The 21,908-nt window shown below is 40.0% G+C and overlaps 1 protein-coding gene across 1 annotated transcript in view; it reads left to right on the forward strand.

Annotated features, from left to right (window-relative positions):
• The window catches only part of LOC115108450 (inactive N-acetylated-alpha-linked acidic dipeptidase-like protein 2), a 284,052-nt gene that overhangs the window by 108,747 nt on the left and 153,397 nt on the right, over positions 1 to 21,908 (forward strand). The window contains exons 3-4 of the mRNA XM_029632794.2: positions 1,561 to 1,834; positions 6,042 to 6,161. Of these exons, the coding sequence (XP_029488654.1) occupies positions 1,561 to 1,834; positions 6,042 to 6,161 (394 nt within the window). The remainder of the gene's footprint in view (positions 1 to 1,560; positions 1,835 to 6,041; positions 6,162 to 21,908) is intronic.

Here is a 21,908-nt window from a genome sequence, read left to right on the forward strand (position 1 = left end):
CCCCATGGGGAAGACATAGGAAAAGGAATCTGGTTGGTATCCCTTTAAATGGAGCGAAGGCAGGCTATGGAACATGGAGCTTTCAAAATAGAGGCCACTTCCTGGTTGGATTTTCCTCAGGTTTTCGCCTACAATATCAGTTATGTTATACTCACAGACAATATTTTGACAGTTTTGGAAACTTTAGAGTGTTTTCTATCCTAATCCGACAATTATATGCATATTCTAGATTCTGGGCCTGAGAAATAGGTAGTTTAATTTGGCTACGTTTTCCATCCAAACATCAAAATACTGCCCCCTACACTCAAGAGGTTAAGAGACATGTCCTTTTAGCCAGTCTCTTTTGTCCTTTAAGACGTGAGATGGGTTTCAGTTTTCAAATAAACAGACTTTTTTGCAGACTCCATTAGATGTCTATATTTGATGGGGACATTAAATAATGTCCTCAGAACCTTATCTCCCAAACAGATAAAGTTATGTATTTACCCATTTCAGGTTTACCCTTCTTGTTAAAAAAGTTGTCAATGTGCTATTCTTCCACTTTTTTCATTGGAACTGGAAATAATTTTTTATTTCTAATATAACCAACACTGGGTGGTTAAAAGGAATTTCTCCTTGTAAAAAAGTTCAAAACTCAGACAAAAATCCCCAAAATCCCAAGAGGTCTGGGTAAAATGTTTTGCTTTTATTTAAAGAAAAATACATTCTGCTTCAGTCTTTTATTTCTGTTATTTTGCATCATAGTATTGTGTCTTTTGGTAGATGAACATGAACACATTGAATCAGTCATGATTTAGAGGATAGCATACACATTGAATTTCAATTAAATGTGGTTTGGCTCAGTTATCTGCTTTGACATAATGTTGCTGATCTGCTTTGACATAATGACCAATTATATGTATAGTTATAAAATATCATATTACATTGTATTGTATTCATAGTAACTATGCATGCCATTTTAGATGCATTACTAGTATGGTAGATAAATCATATCATAGTGTTGAAAACGGCTAGAAGAGTACCTTTATCATCAATTTACTCCTCTCCTTCATGTTTAACCATCTGTTGGTAATGTGTTCACCGGTGTGTCACAGTTTTATTAGTGCATTCATTTGTTCAGAACGTTTTCTGTTCAGTCATTATTCACATTTTAACCCTAAAAGCGCCAACACATTTTAGCTTAAAAGCACCACCAATTTTTTACCTGAAATTGGTAATGATTGAGAGACGCTGTCTGTCAATTTATTTGGGGGGTAACTAGTTGCAAATTACTTTTTTGTTGTTGAAATTATGACATTTATGTTGACGCTTTGGATGAAGACCAATTTACCAAGACTGTCCTCAAAATAAATAATGAAAAAAAGTAGACTTCATTCTGTCACAGATATCCTGAACACCGGTAGTGTGAACAATAACAAAAATAAACTATTTGTTACTTAGCCAAATTGATAATGTGTCATTGCTTTGGTAAGTCTGTTTCCAAGCATCTGCCAGGATTCCTGCCACACACAGTAGTAAATAGACATTCATAACTACATCTCTTTCTCTGTCTCCCATCAGGCCTTTCATTAGCATATCAGACGACAACGAGGAGGCCAGGGCTAAGCACCTGTACCAACAGTGGACAGACCTGGGATTGACAGACGTCCAGCTGTCCAATTACAGCGTCCTCCTCAGCCTGCCTGGCCCCTCCTCCAGCAGAATTGTGGACCGGGCCAGCCACGAGTGTTTCCTGCCCAGCGGGGCTCAGTGTGACCCCAGGAACCACAACAACAACCCCACGGCAGACCAACACTTCTCCTACGCTGCCTACTCTGCCACAGGCAGTCTAGAGGTACAGCACACTCACCCTGTCTCATTCTCTGAATGGACAGCAGAATGCACTAACCCCAGGCTGGTTAATGCTATGTTCCCCAGTCATCTCCTGGTTCTCCACCTCCAACTATTGTCACCATATGTGTGTGTGATTTTCCTGACTTGAATGGTAGTAGCAGCCCTGCCCTCTACCTGGCTGGCTCCAGTTAGCTTTGTTTTGCATCCCTGCTTCTCCCTCACAGCAGTGATCACCCAAAAGGCCACAGAGAAAGGTCAAGACGTAAATGTTAAAGTTGGTTCCCAGTTCAGGTATATCAACATCACAGTCCAATTTTATGAGTCACAATAAACATCCCCTCCCTGCAGGAATATGAGAGCACTGCTGGCTACAGTCAGTATATTTACAAGACACAGGTGCAAATGCATCCTTGAGATTGAAGGTTAATCCAAGTCATTATGCAAGTCTGTCCACACACTTGCAGACATAAGAAATATAGCAGGGCTATTTTTAGAGGTTATGCTTTCTGTCTCCAGGGGAACACAGAGAGAGAGTGTCTGAAGGAAATGGCTGTTATCCCCTTGAGGGCTGAGTGGGCTAAAGGTACAGGAGAACAGTTGGAGAATACTAAGTCTGAATGCAAAGTATACTCCAAGCCTAGTCCTCTGCATCTGTATCCCCAAAACAGGAGTCAAACCCATCCATCACAGGCCTGGATCCATGCACTGTTCAGTGTGCTGCCTTGAATTAAATGGCATTTGCAATATCTAAACGTCAGTTTAGAAAAACAAATATTGCTGGTTTGATGGATGAAAGGCCTGGGGACTCCATAGTAATGTCCTGGGCTGAGTCTCCATGGGATCTGTCATCTCTGAGCCTGTCGCTCTGACGGAGGGGTCAGTGAGCAATTCTCATTAGTCCACTCCCCATTCCACTCCCCATTCTCAGGATCACAGAGAGAGAGAGAGAGAGAGAGTAAACAATTCACCCCCTCTTGCAGGGAAAACATACTGACAGTTGTAACCTAATTGAACATATATAAAATATGCAAGCATTAAAAGCCCACCTTAACACAAGCCAGCCATCAGAGGATGTATGGAGAGAAATAGAAGTTCAAGTGGCAATGGAGATCAAATTCACTGCGCAGCTATACATTTTTAAAGAGCGGACATTAGGAAGTTAATCTCAAAGATCATGCTGTTCCACACTCAGTCTTTCACTAATGGCATATAAATATATTCTGTTTCATGAGTTTGTGGGGTTCATTTGCTAAAAGTCCTATTTAAAGCTGGGCAGTGACTATCATTATCTTTCTCATACAGAGAAAATATGTACTTCTCTCTTTATCTTAGTCATCCAACTGTACTTTACTGCCTTGTCAAATCATCTCCAACTTTACAATGAAAATGACTCTGGAACAATATAGCGAAGGAAGGTAGGCTGGAAGAAAACAACATCATCAACAACAACAGCATTGTAAGGAACGACGCTGCAGAAGAAAAGCAGGTACGGGGAGTTGACATTTAATTTGGAACGGACATGCAACACGACAGGAACAGTGTCAGAACTGGGAAATACAAAGACAGACAACAATCAATGCAGCAGCGGGAACAGAGCTGGGGAACTGACAAATATTGGGAGGTAATAAACAGGTGATTGAGTCTAGGTGAGTTCAATATCGCTGATGCGCGTGACGAGGGAAGGCAGGTGTGCGTAATGATGGTGGCAGGAGTGCGTAATACAGGGCAGCCTGGCGTCCTCAAGCGCCGGGGGGAAGATCGGAAGCAGGCGTGACAAACATGGAGTATAACAAGACCATTTTAGCTTGGTAGAGCTGTACATCCTCAGTGGTCAGACGGGGATCCTCCTCAGGGTAATCAGGCTCTGTTTGAAGAATGAATTATAATTGTTTGAGCCATGCAACACATCAATAAACTACAGTGCATTCGGAAAGTATTCAGACCCCTTGACTTTTTCAAAATGTTGCTACGTTACAGCCTTATTCTAAAATTGATTTTTTATTCCCCCCCCCCATCAATCTACACACAATACCCCACAATGACAAAGCATAAACATGTTTTTAGACAACAAAAACATAAATATCCCTTTTAGGTGCCTTTTGGGAAGCTCCAAGCAGGTTTTTGTGTGCCTTTTACTGAGGAGTGGCTTCTTCCATTTACTGAAGAGTGGCTTCCATTTGGCCACTCTACCATAAAGGCCTGGTTGGTAGAGTGCTACAGAAATGGTTGTCCTTTTGGAAGGTTCTCCCATCTCCACAGAGGAACTCTGGACCTCTGTCAGAGTGACCATCAGGTTCTTGGTCACCTCCCTGACCAAGTCCCTTCTCCCCTGATTACTCAGTTTGGCCAGGTGGCCAGCGCAAGATAGAGTCTTAGTGGTTCCAAACTTCTTCCATTTAATAATGATAGAGACCACCATGTTCTTGAGGACCTTCAATGCTGCAAATCCTTGTCTCGGAGCTCAATTCCTTTGACCTCATGGCTTGGTTTTTGCTCTGACATGCACTGTCAACTGTGGGACCTCATATAGACCGGTGTGTGCCTTTCCGAATCATGCCCAATCAATTGAATTTACCACAGGTGGACTCCAATCAAGTTGTAGAAACATCTCATGGAAACAGGATGCACCTGAGCTCAATTTTAAGTCTCATAGCAAAGGGTCTGAATACTTATGTAAATAAGGTATCATAAAAATGACGTACATTCAGACTTTCTTTATATCACTATCTTTCATCTCACTGTCTCTTTTTAGTGGTGATTTCCATTGATTTGAGATTTGCTCAGAAGGAAATAGTATGACAGTACCTATTTAAAAATGAATGCATGGCCTTGCCTCATTACACTTTCTGTAAGTCATCTTGTGTTAATATTTGATAGCAAGGAAATCTAATTTCATATAGACAATTCAGCCATTGTTTCTGTCAAGCTGGCTCTGGAGAACTGCAGTGTTTTAAATCTGAGTGAGGAGCAGCCAGAGCAGAGCAGGGTAGAGAAAAGAAGGCATACTGCCTCTTCTGGCTCTGATTGTTAACTCCACATAATAGCTTTTTAAATACATGAGCCTGTGCCAGGATGTCTCCTGCTGGACCCAGACCAAACAAAGACATCCAACAAGGGGAATAGATATTCTTACTAATTCAGCAGTACCTCTCTGGACCAGTGGTGTATGAGTACCCCTTCCAGTCTCCCTGTCCACCCCCATCTAAGCCTCAACAGAGTGCCTTATGAATTTTTACTATACCAAGCTCATATACTGGGACATGCTAATTAATGCAGTGTGTGTTTGTGGAGGTGGGTGATTTTTAGTAAACAATCCCAGTGTTTGTAATGTTTGTAATGATCTACTGTTGCATGTGATGCATGGCTCTCATTCTGGTATGATTATGTTACAGTAGATGTGTTCAATTTACATTTCATTGAGAGGGAATTGAATTTGCTCCTCATTCAAGCAGGACATGTTGCCACCCTCTCTGTCTGAGGCATAATAACAGCCCCTGATTGAGGTGGCAATTTAACTCCTCAACATGATAATAGTTCATTATTGGGGGATTTTTGCTACTTTCAATCAGGCTGATGGAAAAACAAACATTGCCTCCCTCATCCACCACATAGGCCAGATGAATAGTGAACGGGGAAGAATTAATCTGGTGTACAGAAGAAATACGCTCAGTGCGGCAAGCAACATTGTTAATTTCATTACCTCTGGAAAGAAAAAAGAGAATCTCAGTCAGACTAGAAATCTCTCTGTATTTCAATTTGGTGTCTGTTCCGTAGAGTTTAACGGAGCGCTTTTATGATGCAAATGCTGACAAGGATGATAAATCTCCCACTCCCCTGTTCTCCTCATGCAAACGAGATGTACTCTGCTTACCGGCATCGCATTTCATTTGCCCCCAGGCCACATGAAAAATGAATTGGGCCTAGGTAATGCAGCAGGAGAGTCCCACTCAGAAATAGCATCGCTGCTGTGACTCCTCGCTCAACTCCACGACTTTTCTTTAACTTTCAGTCTGGCTCCTCCAGCACACAGACAGACGTTCATTAGTCATTATTGTGCCTTCCAAACCCCGCCACAGGTGTGATTGTGGATGCCATTTGCAAAATGTTTGCACTTATTATTTCCGATTCAGTTGCCATTCATCATTTTTGCCTTTTGTACCAATGGTTTAAAGTAGTCTGATATTTATTTTCTCCTTTCTCCATTTAAGGCGGTAGTAGTGGATGTGCAGTATGGAGGTTTGGAGGACATGAGAAGAGCCAGAACTACAATGAATGTCACCAACCAGATTGCACTATTAAAACTGGGACAAGCACCCTTACTTTACAAGGTAAGAATCAAAGGTTGGACATCCATCAAATTTAATTTTCGATCAATATCTAACAATTTAAGATACAGGGTGTAACATTCAGAGTCAGGCTGGTTGCTATGTGTTGTGTTGACCCCCAGGGTGATGTCAGTTAGCCTGACGACTCATACTGAATTTAATGCCCCTGCTTTATCTATCGCTGCGTGGAGAAGAAATGATAGTAGGCATAGCGCTTGGCTGGAGCGATGTGGTTGGGTAGCCTGGATATATGTCAGTGGTCTGAGCAAAAGGATAGTAATATAGCATCTCATAGGATGTTTGCTCGAAAACGGCACTCTACTCCACAAAAAAAACATTCAAATATACTAAACAGTTAAAGCAAATGTAATTAAACCTAGTCATATTCAATCATGTAAAATGCATTAAATTGGCTAGAATGGAATGACTGGTACTAACTAGTTTGTGTGCGTCATTATGGCTTATTACTTTTAAATAGACCAAATGTAGATTAACGTTCCTGAGCCCTTTGTGATGAAGCCTGTTTAATTTGTGAAGGTGACTTCTGAAGAACTGCTGACTGTGGGGTACAGAAGCTTAATTGTTGTTAATTTTGCATCTCTGTCTTACTACAGTACATGCTAACCACATGTCTATATGTGTATGTGAGTGTGTGTGTACAGTATATTTGCAAAATATTCAAATACTGTGATCATGTAGTCCCTCCCACCAAAAAAACAACTAAACTAAAAACTGTAACGGCCGTTGGTGGAAGAAGGTGTGGACCAAAGCGCAGCACGTGTTCTTAATTTATTAAATAGAACTGAACACTAAATACAAAGGTTTAAAAAAAGAACAACTGAAACAGCTCCGTCAGGTACAAAACAGAAAGCAACTAACCACAAAACCCATGTGGGCAAGAGCTACCTAAGTATGGTTCTCAATCAGAGACAACGATAGACAGCTGTCCCTGATTGAGAACCATACCTGGCCAAAAACAAAGAAATACAAAAACATAGAAAAAGGAAAATAGAATGCCCACCCTAGTCACGTGACAAAAACTAAACTAAAACAGACCAGTTACCTTTTCATCTCTTGTCCACAACTCAATGACTCATTAATGTTGATTGCACTAGTGCAGTTCCTTTGATTGGGAGAAAATAAAGTCTGGGAGCTCACGCATAATCACACTAATTATAATGTTTAATTAAGTGAAAAGGTGTGTTTAGACTTCAGATCAAAACTGAGTATTATCAACATTCTTTCATCTATCTACCCATGTCACTGGTAGGTCATTCAAACAGTACTGCCACAGGTGTTTTGACAGAGAGTTCTGTGTTTTATTTGTGTCTCAGTGTCTTTCATCTATTACAATGATAACCTCATAGTCCGCCTCATCCCGCATGCGGTATCGTTACTACAGCCTCAAGCTCATTACCATAACGCAACGTTAGCGATTTCTAAAAATCGCAAATGAAATTAAATAAATATGCCTGCTCTCAAGCTTATCATTTTCTTAACAATCCTGTCGTCTCAGATTTTCAAAATATGCTTTAGAACCAGAGAAAATCAAAAATTTGTGTAAGAGTGGTGATAGCTAGATTAGCATTTAGCGTTAGCATTTAGCACGCAACATATTCACAAAAACCAGCAAAGGAATCAAATAAAATAATTTACCTTTGAAGAACTTCAGATGTTTCAATGAGGAGACTCTCAGTTACATAGCAGATGTCCAGTTTTTCCTGAAAGATTCTTGTGTAGGACACATCGTTCCGTTTTGTTACTATGCATTTGTCTACCGAAACTAACCGAAGATTCAGTCACCTACACGTCGAACTTTTTTCCGAATTAACTCCATAATATCGACTGAAACATGGAAAACGTTGTTTGAATCAATCCTCAAGGTGTTTTGTCATATATCTCTTCATTGAAATGCCGTTCCTGGATGCATGCTTTGTCCTCAGATTCGGATGGAAAAATACTGGTAGCTGACTTTTGCGCACCAATTTCCACGCAGACACCGTGCGGGACACTTGGCAATTGTAGTCTCTTATGGTCAATCTTCCAATGATATGCCTACAAATACGTCACAATGCTGCAGGCACCTTGGGGAAACGATAGAAAGTGTCCGTTCATTCCTGTCGCATTCACAGCCATATAAGGCGATCATGGAAAACGTAGCTTCAGAAATCCTGTTCATTTCCTGGTCGCTCAAACATCTTGGTTTTGCCTGAAGCTTTTGTTATAAGGCACTCACAGTGAAAATCTTTGCAGTTCTGGAAACGTCAGAGTGTCTTCTTTCCAAAACTATCAATTCCAAGCATAGTCGAGCATATTTTCGTGACAAAATATTGCGCTTAAAACGGGCACGTCTTTTTATCCAGAAATTAAATAATGCCCCTAGAGGACTAACAGGATAATTTGTATCTCTCTATTTTTACATAAGATGGATGTTCAGTATTTGACTGCTCCACGGACATGTAGGAATTCTCAAAGAGACTGTGAATAGAGTTGAACCACATCCAATAACCGAGCCATGCCAATGTCAGTCCAATGTCAGTCCAATGTCAGGTTGATGGTTTACTGATAATGACACATTATTCATTATGATTAATGCAATGGAAGGGTTCCTTTTTCTATGTTTTATTTTTGACAATGCTTTGAATTCAGAGAAAGTTGCCTAGTGATCAATTGTAGCTTTAAGTACAATATTTATTGCACCAGCAGGTCCGTTTTATTAAATGTTTTTCCTCTTTTAAAAAAGATGAACCATAAACGTACTGCATCTTTTTTTAATCACTTGAGTTACCTTGTTTCAGGACTGATGGTAGCCTGTTTGTTCTGTGTTACCTTGTTATTGTTGTTGTGGTATTCCGTCTGGAAAACAAGTGCCACAATATTTACTTTGCACAACTATTTTGAGAGAAAAGTAGCAGGATCAGTAAATGGGGTCCACATTGTGACCTTAAATTTGAGCGCTTAGTTTACTGATGCATTTGGAGGATTTTCTCACAATCTCATTGCTCTGTAATCAACCAAAATGAACTGTGCCTGCTTTGTTTAATGTTGGGGTGTTACTAGGAGATTAAGAATAAGCATCTCATCATATCCAGCACTGTGAAAGTGTTTACCCTTTTCGCCTCTCTGAGCAGCCCATTTGCATGGAGTACCTTGATTTCATCTGTTTTCCTTAAATGTTCCTCCAGATGCAACATCATTTAGAGTGCTGTATCTTTGTTTACCTAACATGCCCCCAATTTTTGGTGCTCTCCACTCAAAACATTCCACATGTTGGTGTCGTTATTGATTTTCACAGACTAGTTACAACCTCATTGATAAATGTGACCAACAGCCTTGATTCGGTCTTATGTAGCAAAATCTGAAATTGTGTTTTTTTACATTGGATAAAAGCAGAGACACAGAGCTACAAAATGATATATCATACACTGTATTTGAGGAACAATGAGAAAGTCATTCTGCTTTGAAAGTTGATAAACTTGTAACCTCACTTTTGAGAAAATTGACTTTTTTACCTACTGGAGAGCTCTTCTTTGTCTACACCCATTCAGCATCGTTCACACCCTCTTAAGCTTTAGCTCCACCAATCTCTTTATGGGTTGAGCCAAGCATTCTGTCCTAACAACAGCAGTCAAGCACCCAAGCTAACTGGCTAACTGTTGTCGCAGTGATATTCTATTAAAGTGGACACTTGCATAGCGGAGTCTTTTGCTAAGACATGTAGCTAGCTAGCTAGCTAAACAATGAACCATAATCACAACTCAGGACGTTACTACCCTGCATAAATCTGCAGGTACCTAACCAACCAGGTTCAATGTTAGCTAGATAACATTAGGCTATAACAAGCAAAGCAAATGGCTCTGAGATACGAATAAAAAGATCATACACACAACGCTAGCTAGCGGGCCGGCCAGCTAACGTTAGCTAGCTAGCTAACAGTTCACTTTAACTTGAAATTAAAATACTATATGTCAAAATTAGAAATGTATAATATCTGAAAATGTAGCTAGTTTGACTTACCTGTATACATCATGGCTGGATGCTTCTCCCTGTCACGGATGCCATTGTTGCCCATAGTTTGAAGATGTAATCCGGAGACAGGTGTTTTCTCCATCTCCTTAGCTATCATACTCTAATTCCACTGATTTCAAAATGAGGTCCTCCAGAAAGTGGAGAGCAACACTTATGCAGTTCTACTAAGCAATATATATATTTTTAAACCCGCTTTAGACAGGATTACCTCCACATACTAACCAGCTCAAATAGACAGAGCGTGCTATATTGCAGACCAATCCGAACTCACCTCTCAGCAAGTCCAACCCACTCATTATCTCAGCCAATCATGGCTAGTGGGAAGGTTGCTGTCGTTTTCTGTGGCTAAACCAACTAGGCTTGTAATTAAACAATTGTATTCATATTCCCAGATGGCATACAAGTTTGTTATTAAGGCACATGAAAGTTCACATGTTTGAGAAGGCATTACTGCCAAAAAACGCATTTTGATAAAAAAATAAATAAAAAAATAACGTTCAAATGGCTCTCGTGTGAGGTAGTGACCCGCGACAAATGCCTGCAACATACTCTCTCCTGTCTTTTACTGTCGAATACCTTGTGTTTGGTAATCTCATAATTAGCGAAGGTTGATTGACTTATCTGAGGTGTTTTCAATCTGAGATGCTGTGGCTGGGCTAATAGCTTCCTGATCAGTACCTAGCCACTCATTGTGTTACCCTCTAACTGTGAGCTAGGACTGTTGCCTTAGTGATATGCACAGTATAGTGGATATTATGTACATCTAATTTCAGGAAGCTATGGCAATGTAATTTATTTCTAGTTTTCTACACACACATATATATATATATATATATATATATATATATATATATATATATATATATATAAAAATGGAAATAACTTATTTACATAAGTATTCAGACCCTTTGATATAAGACTCGAAATTGAGCTCAGGTGCATTCTGTTTCCATTGATCATCCATGAGATGTTTCTACAACTTGATTGGACTCCATCTGTGGTAAATTCAATTGATTGGACATGATTTGGAAAGGCACACACCTGTCTATATAAGGTCCCACAGTTGACAGTGCATGTCAGAGCAAAAACCAAGGCATGAGGTTGAAGGAATTGTTTGTAGTGCTCTGAGACAGGATTGTGTTGAGACACACATCTGGGGAAGGGTACCAAAGAATTTCTACAACATTGAAGGTCCCCAAGAACACAGTGGCCTCCATCATTCTTAAATGGGAGACGTTTGGAACCACCAAGACTTCCTAGAGCTGGCCGCCTGGCCAAACTGAGCAATTGGGGACGAAGGGCCTTGGTCAGGGAGATGACCAAGAACCCGATGGTCACTCTGACAGAGCTCCAGAGTTCCTCTGTGGAGATGGGAGAACCTTCCAGAAGGATAGGCATCTGGAGCACTCCACCAATCAGGCCTTTATGAGTGGCCAGACGGAAGCCACTCCTCAGTAAAAGGCACATGACAGCCCACTTGGTTTGTCAAAAGGCACCTAAAGGACTCTCAGACCATGAGAAACAAGATTCTTTGGTCTGATGAAACCAAGATTGAACTCTTTGGCCTGAATGCCAAGTGTCACGTCTGTAGGAAACCTGGCACCATCCATACAGTGAAGCATGGTTGTGGCAGCATCATGCTGTGGGGATGTTTTTTTGCTGCAGGGACTGGGAGACTCGTCAGGATCGAGGGAAAGATGAACAGAGCAAAGTACAGAGAGATCCTTGATGAAAACCTGCTCCAGAGCACTCATGACCTCAGACTGGGGCGAATGTTCACCTTCTAACAGGACAACGACCCTAAGAACACAGCCAAGACAATGCAGGAGTGGCTTCGGGATATGTCTCTGAATGTCCTTGAGAGCCCAGACTTGAACCTGATTGAACATCTCTGGAGAGACCTAAAAAATAACTGTGCAGCAATGCTCCCCATCCAACCTGACAGAGCTTGAAAGGATCTGCAGAGAAGAATAGGAGAAACTCCCCAAATACAGGTGTGCCAAGTTTGTAGCATTATATCCAAGAAGACTCAAGGCTGTAATTGCTTCCAAAGGTGCTTCGACAAAGTTAGCAAACATTTCTGAAAACCTGTTTCTGCTTTGTCATTATGGGGTATTGTGTGTTGATTGATTTTGAGACAAAAACAATTTAATACATTGTAGAATAACCTAACAAAATGTGGATAAAGTCCAGGTGTCTGAATACTTTCTGAATGCACTGTATGTAGACCGACATTCGAGAGTTCCCTGACAATATAAAAGCAGCACAAAATCAGGTAAATGCCACTTCCAGTCTCTGACTGAACAGCACATAATATCGACCTTTGCATCATTTAACATCTTGTTTAAACTCTAATGATACACACAACACTTTGGCATAATTTGTTTGGGAAGGAATATTGATCTTTAACAGTGAGTGCACACCAGTGGATGCTGCTGAGGGGAGGACGGCTCATAAAAATGGCTGGAATGGAGTCAATGAAATGGTATCAAACACGTGGTTTCCTAGTGGTTGATACAATTCCATTGACTCCATTCCAGCCATTATTATCAGCCATCCTCCCCTCAGCAGCCTCCACTTGTGCACATTCAGTCCATGAGGATCAGTTTTAACAGTAGAGTACAACATGATAGCATAAAACTCAACAGGAAATATTAGAAATGTACTCTATGTTCAATTGTTTTACTAGTTTATTCACTTATGTTCACACAAATGCATGTACACACACCATAGAGCGATTCACTCACACAGTATCTTATAACAACGGCTTAAAAATGTTCCACTTCATCATGTACTTGCAGCAATTCTTGCAGTGCTATCTTCTCAAAATCAAGTTCTATTTGGTGTTATTGCTGACTTTCATAGACCACTTAAAATGTATCATATTTCATTATAGGTAAAAATGTTGTTTACGCCACAGTAATTGTACTTTTATTTACTGGAAAATAGTCTGGCTTCTACCTTGCCATTTATAAAGCTTTATTTATTCATCAGAGGTGTAATAATCCTGAGATTCTGAGCTAAAAGCTTCCTGATCAGTATCCCATTCACATGTTATCCACTATAGATGTAGGATCTTAATTTGATCACTCTTTTGTTGCTTAGAATTTTCCTGCACTACAGGAAATGCTGAGCAGCTTTGTGATTGACATAAATCCACTGAAACCCCACACTAAAACACAGTTACAGTATTGCACTTTTTATGTGTCCTACTTTTGGCCAGCTAATAGCCTAACCACCTATCAAGCAATATTATGGATTAAACGTTAAAGTCAATTTGTGGCAGGATTATTTTATTGTGACAATATACACTCAGTGGCCAGTTTATTAGCTACACCCATCTGGTCCCGGGTCGAACCACCCTTTGCTTCCTGAACAGTCAGAATTCTTTGGGGACTCATGCTGCTTATGCCAAATCTTGACTCTGCCACCAGCATGACACAACAGGAACCGGGATTCGTTGAACCAGGCAATGTTTTTCTACTCCTCAATTGTCCAGTGTTGGTGATCCACTGGAGCCACTTCTTCTTGTTTTTAGCTGATAGGAGCGGAACCCGGTGTGGTCATCTGCTGCAATAGCCCATCTGTGACCAAGGACCGACGAGTTGTGCGTTCCGAGATGCCGTTCTGCACACCACTGTTGTACTGCGCCGTTATTTGATTGTTTGTGGCACGCCTGTTAGCCTGAACGATTCATGCCATTCTCCTTCGACCTGCCTCATCAACTAGCTGTTTTTGCACAGAGGACTGCCGCTGACTGGATGTTTTTTTTGTCACACTATTCTCTGTAAACCCTAGACACTGCAGTGTGTGAAAAGCCAAGGAGGCCGGCCGTCTCTGAGATACTGGAAACGGCACGCCTGGCACTGACGGTCAAAACTATGCTCAAAGTTGCTTCGGTCACTTGTTTTGCCCATTCCAACGATCAATCATACAGTAACTGAATGCCTCAATGCCTGTCTGCCTGCTTTATATAGCAAGCTATGGCCATGTGACTCGCTGTCTGTAGGAGCCAACCATTTTCATGAATGGGGTGGTGTACCTAATACACTGGCCACTGACTGTAGGTCAAATTTAAGATCCTACATCTGTGGGAGGACTGTTATATACCATATGGTGTGGTGGATGGGATAGCATTGGACAGTTGCAGAATGTACAGATACTGTATGCACTTTGATCATACTACAGAGCCTGTGAGAGGTATAGTAGTTCTTGCTGTGTCAAGCCTCCTTTCTGACAAAAGCAAGTTAACAGGCAAAATTATATTGATGTTTGGATCATTTAACATCTTGTTTGAATTCTAATGACACACACAACACGAGACATCATTTGCTAGGGAAGGATAATAGATTTTTAAAGTGACTGCCCGCTCATACGCCATAAGGTTCTATTCTATACTCACCCTATTGGATAATCATAATGCAACATAACAATCTACAATGTTTAGATGTTTTTAATAAACACTAAAGAGTCCTTATCAAGCTGATCATGCACTATGGTAGATGACACAGATGGGAAGCCCCATTGATATCTCTCTCCACCAGCCTTTTCCCTTGTCATGTAAGGGTCAGATATACAGTCGGGTCCATAATTATTGGCACCCTTGATAAAGATTAGCAAAAAAGACTATGAAATAATACAAATACTGAGCTATATTGAATGCTCAATTAAAAAATATTTATATTATTTCATACTAAAACAACTGCCTTGTGAAAAATATGTTGTTTAAAGGGGCAATCAGCAGTTTCTACATCTATTTTTAGACTTACCAATTAATGATATGTGTACCCATTGATTCTTGAAGAATAACTTATAAATGGCTCATGAGCTTACAGTAGCTTAATTATCTCTTAAGGATTGTACACTTTTTTTCAATTTTCACCTGACATACCCAAATCTAACTGCCTGTAGCACAGGACCTGAAGCAAGGATATGCATATTCTTGATACCATTTGAAAGGAATCCTTAGAAGTTTGTGGAAATGTGAAATGAATGTAGGAGAATATAACACATTAGATCTGGTAAAAGATAATACAAAGAAAAAAACATGAGTAAGTCTGCCATGAGTTTGCCCAAATGTGCCGAATTGGTCAATTGATTCATTTTCAAGTACATAACTAAAGAAAACATACACAAATGCTATGGTAATAAATAATGTAAGTTTACACACTCCCAGGAATGTCATACATGATGGCTCATTAGCTTATACACTAACTTTCACACATCTAGATGACCAGATGGGGTGGGTGTGGAGCCAGAGACAGCAGAGGGGTCAAACTGTAGACCCCAGTTCCTACATTTGAACATAAAAATGGATTTTATCAAACAAAACTATGCTACATTTTATCTCTGGGACGATGACAAATCAGTGCAATATTACTGAATGTAGGTACATTATTTACCTTCAGAGGTGAATGTATCAAACCAGTTGCCGTGATAAATGTTGTTGTTGTTGTTGTGCACTCTCATCAAACAATAGCATGGTATTTGTTTCACTGTAATAGCTACTGTTAATTGGACACTGCACTGTATCACAACTGTCCGTGATTGGGAGTCCCATAGGGCGGCGCACAATTGGCCCAGCGTCGCCCGGGTTTGGCCGGTGTAGGTCGTCATAATTAAGCATTTGTTCTTAACTGAGTTGCCAAGTTAAATAAAGGTTAAATCAAAATTACAAATTAAAATCAGAACCCAACATATAAACTTGTTTTACTTCAATGTTTGTAAACAAAGTAAATGTAAACAAACACTCTATAGGCCAAAATATTGTTAAAACTATAATTTTGGTATCATGGATGGTAAGTCCTTGCATCTATAGCTGTGTCAATGAATTTGAGAGTGATTACATTTCTCCAACCCCATCCCTCAGCTTTTTACTGTAAACAATGGTGGGTTGTTTCGTAAACAGTGGTGGATTGTTTTTTCGTTATTGCTTCATCTGCTGATTGGCCAACTAGTAAAACATAGTAAAACATAGATTTTTTAAGGTATGGGTCAAAATGATTGAAAACCTGTGGTTTGAATTGAAGAAGAAAGTCCATAAGCACAGATGAATAATATCAAGGATCTGGAAATATTCTGTATGGAGAAATGGTCTAAGATCCCTCCCAACGTGTTCTGCAATCTCATAAAAAGAAAAAGACTCACTGTTGTTATCCTCGCAAGGTGAGCCCACTGGGTAAAAACTGATTGATTCAACTTTTTTTCCACGTCATTTCAACAAAATAAATCTGTGTTTTGATGTTGAATCAACATGGTAAACATGGTAAAGTCTATTTAGTTGGTGCCACCGATTTGAGTAATCCTCTCGTTCAACTTGCAGAGAAAGGAATCCGAAAATCTACCCATAAACTTTTTTTCAACAAGTCAAAATCTGTTTCTATTTACTCCTCAGATACCCTAAAATGTAATCAAACTATTATTTATTGCAGAAAGAAGTATGTTCAATAGGAAACCGATTTAGCAGGTGCGTAATGTCTTCATGGTGTGCTAAAACTGATCTTTCTTATTTGTTTTTGAAGTTACAAGCCTGAAACCTTGACCATAGACTGCTGACACCCTGTGGAAGCCATAGGAAATGCATCCAGGGAGCCAATTCTCAATATGACCTTTCTCTTGCATTTCTAAGAGGATGGTCTCTCAAAACAAAATATATCTGGTTGGCGTTTCTTTGGATTTTCTCCTACCATATCTATTGTGTTATATTCTCCTACATTTAAAAAAAAAATCTACACACTTCAAAGTGTTTTCTTTCCAATGGTACCAATTATATGCATATCCTGGCTTCAGGGCCTGAGCTACAGGCAGTTTACTTTTGGCACGTCATTCAGACAGGAAGTGGAGAAAAAAGGTGGCTTAGCCCTAAACAGGGGTGGCAATAATTTTGACCCCTATCTTTTTGAGATTTTTTTATGACTTGTTAAACAAAATCTCTTTCTCTGAGAAATGGTATTATTAGAATAAAATAATATAGTTTCCCCCAAAAAATGTATCATACAATATAGCTCAGGATTTGTGTGATTTCTTTTTACACAGTATTTTTTTGCTCATCTTTATCAAAGGTGCCACTGATTATGGACCCCACTGTAGCTAAGCCTCACTTCCAGGCTGTGATTACCATTCATTGGCAGCTTCTCTCTCATTAGCCCCAGACATTGAGCTCTAAATGATTGAACATGTAGGATGCTTGTCTTCGAACACCCAACACCAGAGATGTGATTAGATTGTGAAGCCTGCAGTATCAGGTGGAATTGGCACGTTGCATGGCAAGGGTTATATGCATTTATGTCCAATGCCCTCATGGACTGAGAAATATGTGAAGGTTCCGTGCTTGACTTTACAGTCCTTTCCTCCCAATGCCACTCTTAAACAGTGAGAGTAAATGGCAGATATAATAGAAGTGGTCCTTTCTATCTATATTAGGTACATGTACATGGACTAATAGATGTCGATGTCTGTTCATTTGTGGTTCTGGTGAATGATGGAGAGGGAGAACTAATGTTCACATTGCAAAGTAATGCAGAGTGCTGCATTAAAGTATCCTGATTTACCATTTCAATGAGACAGGCAGTCTGGGTTTAGAGTTCGCACTCAATTTGTGCCAATGAGAGCAATTACAGACAAAGTGCACAGCTTTCAGGTATGTTAAATTATGCTTCATAGGTTGAAATAGTATCAAGAGATCAGATGTAGTCCTTCTAATTCTTATTAATGCAACCGTAAGGAGACTTGCATATGTTTTCTTTCTTTCTCATTCTTATGGTGAAGGAATATCCTTGGTAACTTATTATTATTACAAAAAAAATGTAGGGGGTAGATCAGCGTTAATATTGCAGATAGATTGTAGCTTCCATTAATTTAATTATCTGTATCATTTCCAATCCCCAATATATTTTGTTGTAAATATATACTGTGCATTCAGAAAGTATTCATACCCCTTGACTTTCTCAACATTTTGTTACGTCACAGCCTTATTCTAAAACAGATTCAATTGTTATTTTCCCGCAGCAATGTACACACAATACCCCATAATGACAAAGCAAAAACAGATTTTTAGACATTTTTGCAAATTAATAAAAAAAATACAAACTTAAATATTACATTTAAAGTTTAAGTCGGAAGTTTACATGAAAGACAGGGTCCTGAAAAAGGGATGTTTATTTTTTTGCTGAGTACTGTACATACATACATACATACATACATGCATACATACATACATACATACATACATACATACATACATACATACATACATACACACAGACACCCATATATTATATATATATATACAGTGGGGCAAAAAAGTATTTAGTCAGCCACCAATTGTGCAAGTTCTCCCACTTAAAAAGATGAGAGAGGCCTGTAATTTTCATCATAGGTAAACTTCAACTATGACAGACAAAATGAGAAAAAAAATCCAGAAAATCACATTGTGGGATTTTTTATGAATTTATTTGCAAATTATGGTGGAAAATAAGTATTTGGTCAATAACAAAAGTTTATCTCAATACTTTGTTATATACCCTTTGTTGGCAATGACAGAAGTCAAACGTTTTCTGTAAGTCTTCACAAGGTTTTCACACACTGTTGCTGGTATTTTGGCCCATTCCTCCATGCAGATCTCCTCTAGAGCAGTGATGTTTTGGGGCTGTTGCTGGGCAACACGGACTTTCAACTCCCTCCAAAGATTTTCTATGGGGTTGAGATCTGGAGACTGGCTAGGCCACTCCAGGACCTTAAAATGCTTCTTACGAAGCCACTCCTTCGTTGCCCTGGCGGTGTGTTTGGGATCATTGTCATGCTGAAAGACCCAGCCACGTTTAATCTTCAATGCCCTTGCTGATGGAAGGAGGTTTTCACTCAAAATCTCACGATACATGGCCCCATTCATTCTTTCCTTTACACGGATCAGTCGTCCTGGTCCCTTTGCAGAAAAACAGCCCCAAAGCATGATGTTTCCACCCCCATGCTTCACAGTAGGTATGGTGTTCTTTGGATGCAACTCAGCATTCTTTGTCCTCCAAACCCGACGAGTTGAGTTTTTACCAAAAAGTTATATTTTGGTTTCATCTGACCATATGACATTCTCCCAATCTTCTTCTGGATCATCCAAATGCTCTCCAGCAAACTTCAGACGGGCCTGGACATGTACTGGTTTAAGCAGGGGGACACGTCTGGCACTGCAGGATTTGAGTCCCTGGCGGCGTAGTGTGTTACTGATGGTAGGCTTTGTTACTTTGGTCCCAGCTCTCTGCAGGTCATTCACTAGGTCCCCCCGTGTGGTTCTGGGATTTTTGCTCACCGTTCTTGTGATCATTTTGACCCCACGGGGTGAGATCTTGCGTGGAGCCCCAGATCGAGGGATATTATCAGTGGTCTTGTATGTCTTCCATTTCCTAATAATTGCTCCCACGGTTGATTTCTTCAAACCAAGCTGCTTATCTATTGCAGATTCAGTCTTCCCAGCCTGGTGCAGGTCTACAATTTTGTTTCTGGTGTCCTTTGAAAGCTCTTTGGTCTTGGCCATAGTGGAGTTTGGAGTGTGACTGTTTGAGGTTGTGGACAGGTGTCTTTTATACTGATAACAAGTTCAAACAGGTGCCATTAATACAGGTAACGAGTGGAGGACAGAGGAGCCTTGAAGAAGAAGTTACAGGTCTGTGAGAGCCAGAAATCTTGCTTGTTTGTAGGTGACCAAATACTTATTTTCCACCATAATTTGCAAATTAATTAATAAAAAATCCTACAATGTGATTTTCTGGATTTTTAAAATCATTTTGTCTGTCATAGTTGAAGTGTCATGATGAAAATTACAGGCCTCTCTCATCTTTTTAAGTGCGGGAACTTGCACAATTGGTGGCTGACTAAATACTTTTTTGCCCCACTGTATATATATATATATATATATATATATATACATACAGTTGGAGTCTGAAGTTTACATACACCTTAGCCAAATACATTTAAACTCAGTTTTTCACAATTCCTGACATTTAATCCAAGTAAAAATTCCCTGTCTTAGGTCAGTTAGGGTCACCACTTTATTTTAAGAAAGTGAAATGTCAGAATAATAGTACAGAGAATTATTTATTTCAGCTTTCTTTCATCACATTCCCAGTGGGTCAGAAGTTTACATACACTCAATTAGTAGCATTGCCTTTAAATTGTTTAACTTGGGTCAAACGGTTTGGGTAGCCTTCCACAAGCTTCCCACAATAAGTTGGGTGAATTTTGGCCCATTCCTCCTGACAGAGCTGGTGTAACTGAGTCAGGTTTGTTGGCCTCCTTGCTCGCACGTGCTTTTTTAGTTTTGCCCATAACATCTTATATAGGTTTAAGGTCAAGGCTTTGTGACGGCGACTCAAATACCTTGACTTTGTTGTCCTTAAGCCATGTTGCCACAACTTTAGAAGTCTGCCTGGGGTCATTGTTCATTTGGAAGACCAACAACACGAAGTTACATACAGTCAATAATACAGTAGAACAAAAGAAAACATAAAGTCTATATACCGTAATTGCTGGACTATTAAGCGCACCTGAATATAAACCGCACCCACTGAATTATAAAAAAAGATGTATTTTGTACATAAATAAGCCGCACATGTCTATAAGCCGCAGGTGCCTACCGGTACATTGAAACAAATGAACTTTACACAGCCTTTAAACGAAACACGGCTTGTAACAAAAATAAATGGGCTTTAACGAAACAAAAATTAAACAGTAGCCTACCAAGAAAGTCATTGGTCACTATCTTCCTCCTCCTGTGCACTGAAACCACTGAAGTCATCTCCTTCGGTGTCGGAGTTGAATAGCCTCAGAATTGCTTTATCCGATGTTGGATCGTTTTCATTGTCGCTCTCGTCACTTTCATCTGGAGGCAAATACCCCGCTGAGCTCATGCTGCCCCTTCAACACGCAGCAGTCCAGCCTTTCGAAACCCGTTGATGATAGTGGATTTTTTGACAATGCTCCACGCTGTCAGGACCCACTGGCAGACTTGACCATAAGTTGCTCTTCGCATGCGGACGGTTTTAGTGAAGGATTTCTCCCCACTTGTCATCCAAGCCTCCCACTGAACAAGGAGCGCCACCTTAAATGCACGATTTACACTGATGTCGAGTGGCTGCAAATACTTTGGGCCATCTGCTTTTCTTCCCTCTGAAAGCTTTTGTTGTCTTTTTGCACTGAGTCAGTTCCTCACGCTGCTGTTTCCAACGTCTTATCATCGACTCATTAAGGCCAAGCTCCCGTGCAGCAGCTCTATTTCCTTTTCCAACAGCCAGATCGATCGCCTTCAACTTGAAAGCTGCATCATATGCATTTCTCCGTGTCTTTGCCATGACAAGGGTGACAAAATTACTACCGTAATCAGAATGATGGGAAGTTTGAGAGCGCTCGATTTATGTCACATTATGTGACAGTGCTCAGTTTTTTGGCGGCATGAATCTTGTGAAAGCGGGAAAAATCCATAAATTATCCGAGTCATTGTATAAACCGCGAGGTTCAAAGTGTGGGAATAAAGTAGCGGCTTATAGTCCGGAAATTACGGTACAGTGAGTGCAAATGAGGTAAGTTAAGGAAATAAATAGGCCATGATGGCGAAGTAATTACAATATAGCAATTAAACACTGGAATGGTAGATCGGCAGAAAATGAATGTGCAGGTAGAGATACTGGGGAGCGAAGGAGCAAAAGAAATAAATAAATACCAGTATGGGGGATG

Source organism: Oncorhynchus nerka, linkage group LG24 (assembly GCF_034236695.1).
Source record: "Oncorhynchus nerka isolate Pitt River linkage group LG24, Oner_Uvic_2.0, whole genome shotgun sequence".
NCBI lineage: Eukaryota > Metazoa > Chordata > Actinopteri > Salmoniformes > Salmonidae > Oncorhynchus > Oncorhynchus nerka.